The sequence below is a fragment of the Megalopta genalis genome, chromosome 2 (genome assembly GCF_051020955.1).
Source record: "Megalopta genalis isolate 19385.01 chromosome 2, iyMegGena1_principal, whole genome shotgun sequence".
NCBI lineage: Eukaryota > Metazoa > Arthropoda > Insecta > Hymenoptera > Halictidae > Megalopta > Megalopta genalis.
In genome coordinates, this window is record NC_135014.1 from 34,165,777 (window position 1) to 34,179,126 (window position 13,350).

Consider the following 13,350-nt stretch of genomic DNA (forward strand, 5'->3'; position numbering starts at 1 on the left):
ACGTTTCTAGATAGTTGAATGAAATCTTCGAAAATTACGCTGACTTCCCCGGTAATGTCAACAGTGTTGTTTGTATAAATCGTTGAGCTTTTTTGTTCGTTTGGATTCTTTACTTTTTCGCGACTATTTTATAGACTTCTCGCCGCTTGTGCTTGTAAAGCGTTACAAAGTACACATTTGTTGACTAGTCACGATTAGACTGCGGATCTTCATGCGTCTACGATACTCGCAAATTTTAGAAATATGATGAAATATTAATTATATAATTGTTCTACGTTCAACACAAGAAACTGTACAGTCGATAATTTTTGCAGATTTTCATGAAAATGAATTAGAAAGCGGACGAATCAAACAATCATGGTTGCACTGTTTTCTAGAATAGGATCACATTTTTATCAATGCATCGATGATCGACGTTGTCGGAAGTTATTAAATGATAAACTTCTGTCGGTGTTTCGGGGTCGGTTTCGTAAAAATCGAGCACAACGCTGGTCTCTGAAATTTTGATCAAACCGTAAAATTGCTCGCTCGCGATTCCTCGCTGCCAGAGAAACAGCTATTGTGGATATTTATATCAGAAGATAGTTCCATCTATCTCATCGTACTAATTTGGTGCTTCCGGAAAGGCGTCATAGTCAGCGCGGAATCGCGACAATTATCGCCTGTTGTCACTCCGCTCGGTTTACGTGGCGAAATTCTCGGTTTCTCTTGCGAAATAAATGATCAAAGATGAAACGCTGTATTCGCAACGAGTTGCTAAGTGCCTTCAACCGAGCTCGAAACAGTTGATCACATATTACGAAATCGATACATTTATTCAATTTTCCGTGGCGCACGGTTTTTGCATTATCTGAGAAACCTTGAGCAACAATTCCATCATCACGATCTGCTGACATCCGCAGACATAGTTGCCGATGATGCGTTTGTTTGCACTAGTCTTCCTACTCTTTGAACCCGAATTATCGATTCAATATCAGCATTATTAGCAGTTACTTTAAAATTCGATTCTGATGGAAAGGTCATCGATCATCGTCTATTTATAATATTGCTATAATCATTGTGAACAAGTTATCTAGAAACTGCAGCAAGAATGAGACAGGATCCGATGCAAAGATTAATGTTGATCTCGATGAAGTAGGTACAAAATCCTGTAAAAGAGAAATCGATGCTTCAAGGGTCGAACGGATCGAGTCATGGTTGCCATGAGGTCGTTGAAAACCTTACGGGGGTTGTAGCAACCCTATATTTAAACATACAATGTATCCTATCATAGATTGTCCTTTAATTAGACCATTTTAAAATTTTTAATATAAAAAATTGACGCAACGAGGATTTTGTTACTGTCATCCGAAACCGAAAATAATTTATGTCGATAATATTATTAGCCAATAAAATGAAATCACTATTTGTAGAACTGAAAGCCAAAATTTGTATAGAGATATATTTGTGACTGATATAAAATTTATACAATTTGAATGAAACTTATACAATGTGAATAAAACTTATACAGTTTACATAATATTTGTACAATTTATATAAAACATTATACAATTTACACAATATTTATGCAATTTATATAAAACACTATACAATTTATACAATATTTATACAATTTACATAACATTTATACAATTTATATAAAACCCTGTACAATTTTCGTTGCAAGCTCATAGATGAAATAATTGAAAAACTTGATCTGTTAAAAACTTTTGTCATTCCACATAATTTCAACTTTTTCAACAATTTTCAATACATTCACTGTCAAACTAGCATTATTAACATGTCAAACAAATTCATCTCGTTTGGTCCAATCTAAGAAAAGTCATTCCGTCTTAAAATAAAATAAAACATATTCGTCCACGACTTTAAAATAAGTCTAAAATTTCACTGAAATCGGCCACTCGGCGACCCGAATAATCACGAAATGAGTTCAATTGACATAAGAATCGATCTAGGAAGAAATTGAAAAGTTTATAAAAACATTGATATCATGAACGACGTTCTAACTCGGCGAGTCTCCTCCAATCGGGATCGCGTGAAAAAGTACGCTGGATCGTTTCAGGCTTGCGCGATCGTGAAACAACCGAGCACCCATCGGATCGAGAACCATGATCGAGGCTGCGATCGTGGTGGCGATCGCGGAGCATCGTTGTTGAATCGTCCCGAGCCCTCTGGAGTGCTCGCGTTCCAGGATCGATCGGGGATCATGCGCGTGCAACGAGCCGTCATCGATCGCGCGACGGACTAACGAATAATCGTGGCTCGTTGATTCCGGACCGTGGAAAAGCAGGCTGTTGTCGTTCGATCCGCGGGAACCGATCGGGATCGGGAGAAAATGCCGAAGTCCGGGGATCTGTTGTTCGCCGGTGTGTGGCTGTTGCTGCTCGTTCTCCGAGGAGCGTCGACCACGGGACAACGAAACACCACCAGCCCCGGCCAGGATCTGGATAACACCTTGCAGTCGGTACCACCTCTCGGGTGAGTATACATCGACTTATCGCCCATTCCCATGAAATCGCTGTCGGCCGATCGCCGCGAGGCCCACCCAGATCTATGATAACCGATCGGCACAGTAATTTCCGAGCTCTGATCACTAAGGCTGCGCGCCGCGCCGACTGACTTCTCTTCCTCCCCGTTTGTTGCTAATCGGCTGATCGGCTCTCCTTATTGGAGGCTTTTGCATCGTATGTGGGTCAGAGATCTTTGACCACGTTCACTGGCCAATAGCAAAAATTGCCTGCACAGTGGGACCTCGATTATTCGAACGAGTTTCTTGCTGTACCATTTTCTTCAAAGTTATAACGATTAGAATTTAGATTTTAGATTTAGATTTAGATTTTAGATTTTTAGATGTTTAATTTTTAGATCTTTAGATTTTTAGATTTCTAGATTTTTAGATTTCTAGATTTTTAGATTTTTAGATTTTTAGATTTTTAGATTTTTAGATTTTTAGATTTTTAGATTTCTAGATTTTTAGATTTCTAGATTTTTAGATTTTTAGATTTTTAGATTTTTAGATTTTTAGATTTTTAGATTTCTAGATTTTTAGATTTCTAGATTTTTAGATTTTTAGATCTTTAGATTTTTAGATTTCTAGATTTTTAGATTTTTAGATTTTTAGATTTTTAGATTTTTAGATTTTTAGATTTTTAGATTTTTAGATTTTTAGATTTCTAGATTTTTAGATTTCTAGATTTTTAGATTTTTAGATTTTTAGATTTTTAGATTTTTAGATTTTTAGATTTCTAGATTTTTAGATTTTTAGATTTTTAGATTTTTAGATTTTTAGATGTTAGATTTTTAGATGTTAGATTTTTAGATTTTTAGATTTTTAGATTTTTAGATTTTTAGATTTTTAGATTTTTAGATGTTAGATTTTTAGATGTTAGATTTTTAGATTTTTAGATGTTAGATTTTTAGATTTTAGATTTTTTATTTAGATTTTAAATTTAGAATTCGCGCCAAATTAGCACGCGAATACATAATTATTACCAGAGCTATCAAACGCTATGACTGGATTCATTTGCATTGCCTTGTCAAAAACACTACGCACGACTCATTTATATTACCTTATCGAATCGATAAGACTGCATTATTTTAACACTAGATTTACGGATCACTAAAGGTAAAGTAACGATAACAGATTTATTCTGATTTTAAACGAGTGGTATTGTAATATTTGCAGCAAGTAACTCATAAATGTATCTTTACAATCTGTGCAACTATAAATTAAAACATTCGTGTGATATGTGCTCGAATAAATAAAGACAGCTAATCAGTTTCCTACAAAAGAATCTTAACGATTCGAATAGTTGAGAAATAACAAATTTGAGACTAGTGATTTTCTACTGTTAAGAAGACTGGATAATCTTATTGCAACTGTTGCTAAAATCATTATAATTTACAATTCCAACAACCTCGAAATAAAAAAAATGACTAACAAAACTCGTGCGTGGAAACGAAGGAAATAATTGTAATAGTGCTCTGTACGATTAATTGGGAAGAGAGTTTTCGAGATACAATAGAAGCACGAGACATGAATGCTCAGATAATGGAACAGTTACTTATCATTACCTAGAACAATTACTATTCGATTTTTCCGAAAAATGGTCGAACTTTAATCTCCGAAGCTTTAGTTCCGATGCTCGAAGCCTCTACCTTCGTTCCCCCGAGACTCTTTCGCATGGCACGCCGCGGCCACAGGGTTCTATGGTGTGTACCAGAGCGAATAGATCGAAACGATGGACACGTGATAAACATAACGCCATGGCGAGGCGCGCATCATTACGTCACTCGCATCGAAAAAAGAAACTAGAGCAGAAAGTTCGTTGCCGAAGCGATTTCACTGCAGCCCTCCGTCGCAGGGCCAAGTAAAAATAGAAACGAGCTGAAAACAGCTTTATCACCGGCATTCCCACGCCCTGGAAGTTGGGGAACTTGTCAAACGGCTGCCACTTGCCGCGTGAGAATTGATCGTGGATCTGCCCGATCGATCCCGCCACTTAATTACTTTAACCGTCGTTAAAGATCGTCGCGCAGCACGTTCACACGCGGCGAGGATCCCTTGACGTTCCATTAGCACGATAATCGCCGATGGTATTGTCAATCGTCTTAAACATTGCGATTTGATAATCGCGATATATTCCTCCGATTTATTCATCTGTATCACAGAATTTAAAGAAATTATGCATAAAAATATTATTATATAATATAAATATAATATAAATATATATAATATAAATATAAATATATCAAATATTATTATAGCTTCTTCTCGGGTTCTCTGATCGAGTTTGCGATTTTGCTGGAAAATTTCATCGGTCCGGTGCCATTTTTATCGCGTAGTTCAAAGCTGACGCTTTGAATATCGATGCCAAAAAATTCCTCGTGATCAAAGCGATTCTCCTCCGAGCTCCGATTTTCTCTACGTTTACTTTTGTTTCATGTTTCAGCCTAAGAAATAAATTTACAAGTTCAAGCTCTTTAAACGAGCGTATGAAATTGCAGCGCATGAAACACAGTTCAAAAAATCTGAATACAGAAGGTGGATATATTTTCTCCGATCTGTAAATATTGCAGCTTCGACTCGTTTAGACGCCACAAATCCGAATAAAATTCGTCTTATTGAATCAATTATCGGCAGATAAATTAACGGCGTATCGACGAACGTCATCGCGAACTATTTCAACGGAAATGCAAAATCCCGACGAGACGTTTCCAGAAAAATAACCAACGTTCTCTCTCTCTCAGCCCTCCGTTTCATTTGCATTCGCAGCCACGCTGAGCCACGTTCAGGATCCCGATAGGCGAGATTACGATCGTGGAAAGGATCCCGAAGCGTCCGCGAGTTCGCGTAATAAGCGACCGCGCGGCTAACGCGGATTATCGGATCATAATTCGGGATATAAATTATTCGTGCGTGTAATTTATGGCTGATACGTTGGTTTTAGGGTTCACTCGAAGCGTGCACGCTCGCGGAACAGACGATGACCGCTCCGATCGAGCGGCTTTTCCACCGGATTATCTCGCGGATCCTGGCTAATTACACGCGGCGGAATGCGCGGGGATTAGGCCGCGGTTATACTGTTATCCTACGCTCGTCTGCGAACGGAATACTCGCTTCAAGCTGATAGCTGATTATTAGAACTTATTTAACAATCTTTTATTAACCCGTGTGGACGATTTCAGTTGTTTTAACGATCAGCTATTAGCTTTTATAACGATTTTTGTCTCCCATTCCGCGAGCTGTTTCCGGAAAACCCGAGACGCGGAGACTTTCCGCTTCGACGATCTTCGAGGGATAAACGCGAAATCGGCGATTTCGAGCGGCACCAACGTGGGTTTGGCGTTAATCGAGGCTTCCCCGAAGGTCACGGTGGAAGCTGGCAAATCGCGCTGACGAAACGCCGCGCCGCCGACAGGCTGAGAACGTTCCCAGGCGATCGCGGAAAAACGTTTCCGCCTTGAAACCGGCAGCCATGGTCAATTGGGCTGAATCAACGGATAATAATAGTCCATCATCCATTTGGATCAACGCCGGTTCTCGAAATCGTTTGAAAACGGCGACGGCGCACGGAACCTCGCGCCTTTCGCGGCGCGCGAGCGCGAAACGGAAAGGACGCGAAAGAAACGCGACGGCGTAACGTAACGCGCGAGATAACCCAATTAGGTGTTATCGCGGCTTCTTCGACGCGACGACGCTCCCCGGGATTATGGCCGGGCTTGCCACAATCTGCGATCTCGCGACACTTTTTTTCCAAAGTTGCGAGACGAAGAAGATTCTCGACGAAGCTCTTTATCTTCTGCCTCTTTCGGGTCGTTACACTTTGGTTTTTGCTACGTGGGCTCCGTTTTTGCATTCGAATTTTTGCGGAGTCGTAAAAGGAATTCTAGGAGGAGCAGTCGTTGTAGTTGTGTGTTAATAAAATGTTATTAAGTGTGAAAAGTAGGTGTGAACTTTGAATGGTGTGGCTATCATTGAGATAACAGTTTTATCTCATGCTCTCTCTCTCTCTCTCTCTCTCTCTCTCTTGAAATTCATATCTTGGTAATCATTCACTTGAATATTTAATTCTTTATTGTATTAGCAATATTTCATATACTTTATACATATATTTTATATTTTAATATTTATATTTTGAGTTTTAATAATCTCTCTCTATTTTATCTTCCTCGTTCTCTTTTTCATTTCTCCGTCAGAATTTTTGGAGACTTTTAAGAGGAATAATAAGGAGACTACAATTTCATTTAATATAATAATAATGTAATAATAATAATTCAAATAGTACGTTTTCTATCCATATTCAGAGCGAAGATTTCTTCGAGGGTTGTTGAGAAAACTGCATTATTATTCAGTGTTAAATGAACAATGAAAAAAGATGCATCAAACGCGCTTATCTAGTCTCTCACGAATTTGAAGAATGAGTGCAACAATTTTCAACTGTTAAATATATAATTTATATCCCTAATATTTAAAAATCATCTTACAATAACATTTATTTCATTTTACTTGAAACTCCTGCAGCCACTTGCATAATAAGAACTACACATCGCAGTCGCTATTTTATTTCAATAAAAGAACGTACCCAAAATTCGATTGCCTCGAAATAACTCGAAAATTCCAACGAAACATCGAACAAGGGTTCGATAAATCTGGCGGGAAATTCGTGCTCGCGTCGGAACGTATTCGTCTCCGTTCGAATGCCAACAACCTCGGGGACTCGGCGAAATCACGGGGACTGGATTGACGTTATCGCCACGGCTAATACTCCGTATTAAGTGAAATCACGAGATCACGTCTTATTCCGATTTTACTTATTTCCCGTATCGAGATTCACCGGCTGCGAGGCCGGGAGAAAGAGAGAGAGAGAGAGATTCGCGCGCGCGGTCCCACCGTCGCGTGCAACGAGCTGCCAAGAATCTTTTACCGTAACAAACTAGTTCCTCTGGTCCCAGTTATACGATACCCTCAGTAATGTCGGACAGTTTTACGCGAGAGTGGCTAATACTGTCAGTTGGTGGCTTTTGTATAATAAAGCGCCACCGGCTTCCATTTACGCCGACATTCCGTTCACCTTTCGATACCTTACATTTTTCTCTCCTTCGATATTATATCCTCGGTGAAAAAAAACGCGCGGAGCTCCTCTTTCGACAGCGAAACGTGTGTACATTTCTTTGTCGTCGGCATGCAACTGATTTAGGAAACGTGAAAACTAACGCTGAATCAACCGGTCATTAACCCCTTGCCGTACCATTTTCTTTACGATTACAATGATCGAATCGATCGCAATCATTTCCTTGAAGAAAGCGATACTTTGTATTTATTGTCTGTTTAAACTGCGTCAATTGCATTAATTGCATCTATATCCACTTGAATGTTTCAATATTGGCGACAAGAGAATTGAATTTTTATTCCGACCTGAAGAAACGGAACAACATTCATACCTAAACATTCATACCTAATTATTAAAAATTTGCACCTCGAGAGTGACTCGTTAGAGTCCAGCAAACGATTAAGGAAGTTTTCTTGATAAATTGTGGTTTTGTTTAACTTTCTTTGAGAGCTTCTCGCGAAGAATATATAACACCTTTTGCAGTCACATTTGCAAGGTTCGCTTATGCCCGTTGCAAAAAAATTTTTACATTTTCCGACTTAAAAAATCGATCAAATTAAGGCATTGACTACTTTGAAATATCGTCGAATTCGAAAAGAGCATACCATGGTGACAATGATTGTCGCTTCTTCGATGTAGATGTTAAAAGACTTGGTTCTTACGATAAAATGATAATCAATAATATTCAAACGATAAATCTACGTTTAAATCTGTTTGTAGTTCTCAATACTTACGCAATTTAGCTGTGATCGACGTGATGTTCTTTAATTGCGAACAGTCTTGGTGACGATCATTGCAGGCATCATTTTTGTAAGATTGGTGACTTGATTCTGGCAGCGTTGGAAATGCAGTATTTCGACAGAGAAGAAAGAAAGAATTAGAATAGAATCGTGTGATAAATCGATGCAGCTTTACGATGCATTCACTGAAGTAAAATGAAAATGAACTTCGAAGAACTTTTTTTGTTTCTCAAAGTTTTGAGAAACTTGTCTTCAGCCACCATCGATCATGCAACGTCAAAATCAACAGACGTGTTGAAGTGGAAAATTAGTTATCAATTATGCAAACGCAGTAAATGTAATTTACTAGACCGAGGACTTTATACGCTTATGAGAAAAACGAATAAATTAAATACGAACCCGTGAAAGCATCGAAACGATTTAAAAATGCCGCTACGTTAATTTCCAACTCGTTAAGGTGACGCAGGAACGAATTAAATATCAATGCAGCTTCCGTGTCTTGCAACTAGTTCGGACAATTTGTATTTTGCATAAAAATCCGCAGTCTAGTGATTGCTGTTCATCGTTTCTGTACGACGTTCCAGCAACTATGACGAGCACAACTTATACATCGCAGAAACGTGAATGAGAAATGATCGAGAATTGAAGGAATTTTTCCAGAAGGTCGTGGCAGCGTCGTAAAATCCAATTCGCACATCGTGTCAATGAAGCAGAGACCTATCTAGCGTCAAACTGGCGTGAACGAGCCATCACCGCGGGATAATCGACCCTGAGCGGCGAGGAAGGCCACCGAAAATCGAGCAAATCGGCAGTACGTGTCGGCGTGACCGGCAGCAACTTTTTCATTAATAAAGACGCATTAGCTCGTGTCCTGTCACGGCCAATTAGAGGCGCGTTTGGCACGGTACCATTGAACCGGCGATGCGGCATTAACGACGTCGGATCGATTATGGTCCGCGGGCGTGCATCGCATAGTCCGGATCGGTCCCGATCGATCCGACCGGATCGAAATTCATCGCGCTCGTTTTGCTCTCAATTATGGAGCTGGCCTAACGGGAAGTTTGCGTCGTCGTCGTGGACGTCCACGATCGTAGAAAAATGGTGGCGGACGCTCGGTGGCCGACTAGGAGGCGTGTAATCGGCACCCGGCGAGATAACGCGTGCCCTACAATCGATGAACTTTGTCATTTATCGGCTGGGCCGCGACGATAACGAATGCTCCGGGCCGAATTAAATAACGTTGGACGAGTTCGGCGCGCGCGACGGTTCGGCAAACTGTTTACAGGCTGTCTCCCGGGGCGTTTAATCTGCGTTTAATAGATTCGGACGCGGCCGGAGTTGATCGGCCATCTATGCGAGCGGACCCGCCGATTCGCCAGCGTTCGGCGAACTCCGATTTGCCGGCGTACGACTGCCAAACCGGAGTTTCTTAAACATTTGTGCTCGAATCGGGCCTCGGACCGATTCAAATTGCTACGAAATTTTTCGTAGGAATTTTCACATCAAGTGTTCACATTTATTTTTAAGTTATATCTTGACATTAAGTTTTTACATTAAATATCTACATTAAATATTCGCATTAAATGTTTCTATTAAATATCTATATTAAATACTCACCTTAAATATTCGCATCAAATTTTTACATTCAATTTTTACATTCAATTTTTATAATCAATTAAATATCTACATTAAATATTCACATTAAATGTTTACATTAAATATCTATATTAAATATTCACCTTAAGTATTCTCATCAAATTTTTACATTAAATTTTTGCATTAAATTCGTTTACGTTTAATAAAAGATTTAGAACATGTGTGACGTATGAGCAAACGTGCTCAATTTAATGGGCAAAAATTAATGAAGTGACACAAAATGGGAACATTGAAAGTCAGAATAAATATCTTGATTTTGAGATTTTATAATTGTTTTTTTTTCTATAATTGTTGAAATTTTGTTCGACAACGGACGAAGGAACTTTGTTTCACGCACAGGTGTCTTTGAAGATGTGTACAATCCGCGATGTAACCGTAGCTACTGCAACATGATTTTCGTAACAGAATCAACGGTCGCGGTTCGTTATTTAAGGCCAATCGTGGGAATAGCGAAAGAATGGTTTTCCGTTGTGAGTGTGTATTGCTAATAAGCATGATAATTTCTGTCGGCGATAAGGTGACTAGGCGAGAAGGCGAAAAAATAGACTAACGACAAAACTAACCGGAAAGATGAGCAACGCGAAAGCAATTTAACAAGTGGCTCACTTTCTTATCGTCTCTCTGCCCACCGGTGGATCTAACCTTCACCACTGACTGCTCCATTATATACTTCAACTTCACTTCCTCTACACTCGTGACGGAATATTACTATCAGCTTCACTTCTCGCCTGAAATCACATCGAAACTGTCGCGACATGAGTGAATTGATTTTCACTGATCTTGACAGTAATGGGAATATATCAAAAGAACATATAAAAAAGATATATTAGAAAAGCCATTTTAAAACGAATATATTAAATAGAACATTTCGAAAAACGACACATCAGAAAAAATACTTTTAAAAGAGAATATTTAGAAAAGAACATATAAAAAAATATATTTAAAAAACGAATATATTAAATAGAACATTTTAAAAACGACATATCAGAAAAAAACATTTAAAAAAGAATATTTAGAAAAGGATATTATTAGGAAAAGAACATTTTAAACAGAACATCTTAAACAGAACGTATTAAGTAGAATATTAAAAAAAAAAACAGTTCAACTGATTCATAAAACTATGAACCACATTATAGTCGTCTCTATTGCTGTCATGCAAAGCACATCTACATTTAAAGAACAATATGTACACATACACATCCAAACAGCACTAGATGAAGCAGAAGTCCAATCAAACAAAAGCATTTGAAACTAAAAATTACATATTACAATGGAGGACAAAAGATTTGATAAAAAAATCTGTATCGTAAAGCGAAAGCTTCAGGGACATTTTCGAAAAATTCTCGTGGAATTTGTGATTTATATGCGATGAGGGTGGCACAATAGAAGGAGCCGGCCGTGCGACGAAGGCTACAAGGGTGGCTCTAAGCTTGGCAGACTCGAAAAATAGAATAGGACCTATTTCACGCCTAATGCGGGACCACCACTTACATAATTATTCACGGTTAGTCCGCCACTTAGATTAGTTTAAACTAAGTGGGGGTTTACGTAACCCGCGCGGGAGGAAGTGAAAGAGGTACTGGAGGGAGGAAAAGTGGCATCTTTATTGCATACTGGCACGTTTCAGCTGGGATCGCGCAACGCGGATTGTTCGCCAATTAGGATCGATTCGCGGAATGGGGTCAGAGGCTAACTCGGTTTCGGCGAAATCTCAATTCGGCCAGATAAAGAGCCCTGCCCGATAAAAATGATGTCACTGGACGTTCAGGAGTTACTCAACCTTACTGGATCCCATGAGAGACTAAATTCAGTCTCGGACGAACATAAGAGTCCATTTACAATGGAAGAAACGGATATCCGTTTGTCCGGCACTTGCTTTTGTCCATTGTTCCGAGCGTGATGCTCGTTCCAATTATGTAGTTAAATAAAATCGAAATCTTTCGGTCGAAAAATTAAAAGCTTCATTCATTTTAGTCAAACAATATTTTGTATGAAGATTTGTAGTTTGATTACAATTGAACAACATATAAATATAACAATATATAAAATATAACTTAATGTAACCAAGGGTCATTTATGACTTTATTTAGCAATATTTTCAATATATTTTTTAGTGCACTTCTGCTAGACATGTTTGGTTTTACTACTTTATTTACTTTATTTGGTTTTTATTACTTTTTATTGCTTTATTACTTTATTTAATCTTAATGAAAAGAAAATGATGTTCTAAGATCAAAGGTAAAATTATGCTTACAAACGAAAGAAACCTCTTTACACCAGGACTATGACAATCAAAATGTCTGGTTTCTGAATATTTTATTTATACAAATCTTTTTCTATTGTAAAAATAGTTTCCGCGAAAGATTTATGGAAAAGTGATTATGAAAATATCCTTTGTCCTAATGGAAAATATAATATATATAATATCCTATAAAATATAATAAAATTATATATATATAATACCTCCTTATATTATTATATATATAATATCCTATATCCTGTGAAATATATCCTAATGGAAATCGTACACAGTTTAAATAACCTCAATCATGTAATCGCGTTCAGACTTGATGGTTCCAGTGTCAATCATGCCAATTGCAAACTCGAAGTGTAAAGTAAGATATCTCATCAGGTCCATCATCGATCAGTTAATTACCAAGAACGCAGAAACAGGCGAAAGGGGTTAAAGGACAGATCTGTTTACAGAACCGCTGTCCCCGTTTCTGACGTTCGCGTCATTAATCCGATAATTCCCCGTTAATTCGCATTACGCGGTGAATTAGCCTAGGTCCGTCTCGGACAGTGCACTAGGTAAACAATGGAGCCAATTGTCGCAATTACGTTCGCAACTGGTGTCAACCGATTCGTAGCCGAACGTAGCCGTTGACCGGCGTGCTAATTATCAGCGCGAGTAGTATAATAACCGGGACAATAAATTTCCACCATAATCGCTGATATAATGCCGTCGGTTTCGTAACACTGGCTGGCCTCAATAGCCTCCCTTAATCTCTCCCGATGGTGTTTTAAACAACCGTAAATAATGCTCGGTGTTTGTTCTACCTAATTCGTGGTCTCGCGCGACGGCGACGACGACGACGACGACGGTTTTTCTCTTCCTCGTTTTCTCGTCTCTTCGTCGTCGACGTCGTCTGGATGACGTTGTCGACGTAACCGCGAGGAGAACAAGAATAAAGGGGGGGAGAAGGTGGAGGAGGAGGAGGAGGCTGCTGCTGTTTGCTCAACCTTTAAGCGCAACGCAGTCGCCTTTTGATCGGTTTAATTTTAATGGACCGTAATCCGCCATCACGAGAGCCATTCCAGCAGCCGTTTCAGATCCATTA

The 13,350-nt window shown here is 38.8% G+C and overlaps 1 protein-coding gene across 1 annotated transcript in view; it reads left to right on the top strand.

Moving 5' to 3' along the window:
• LOC117225280 (fibrillin-1) overlaps window positions 1-13,350 on the top strand; it is a 45,182-nt gene that overhangs the window by 1,926 nt on the left and 29,906 nt on the right. The window contains exon 2 of the mRNA XM_076519227.1: window positions 2,063-2,478. Coding sequence (XP_076375342.1) covers window positions 2,336-2,478 — 143 coding nt within the window. The 5' untranslated portion in view covers window positions 2,063-2,335. The remainder of the gene's footprint in view (window positions 1-2,062; window positions 2,479-13,350) is intronic.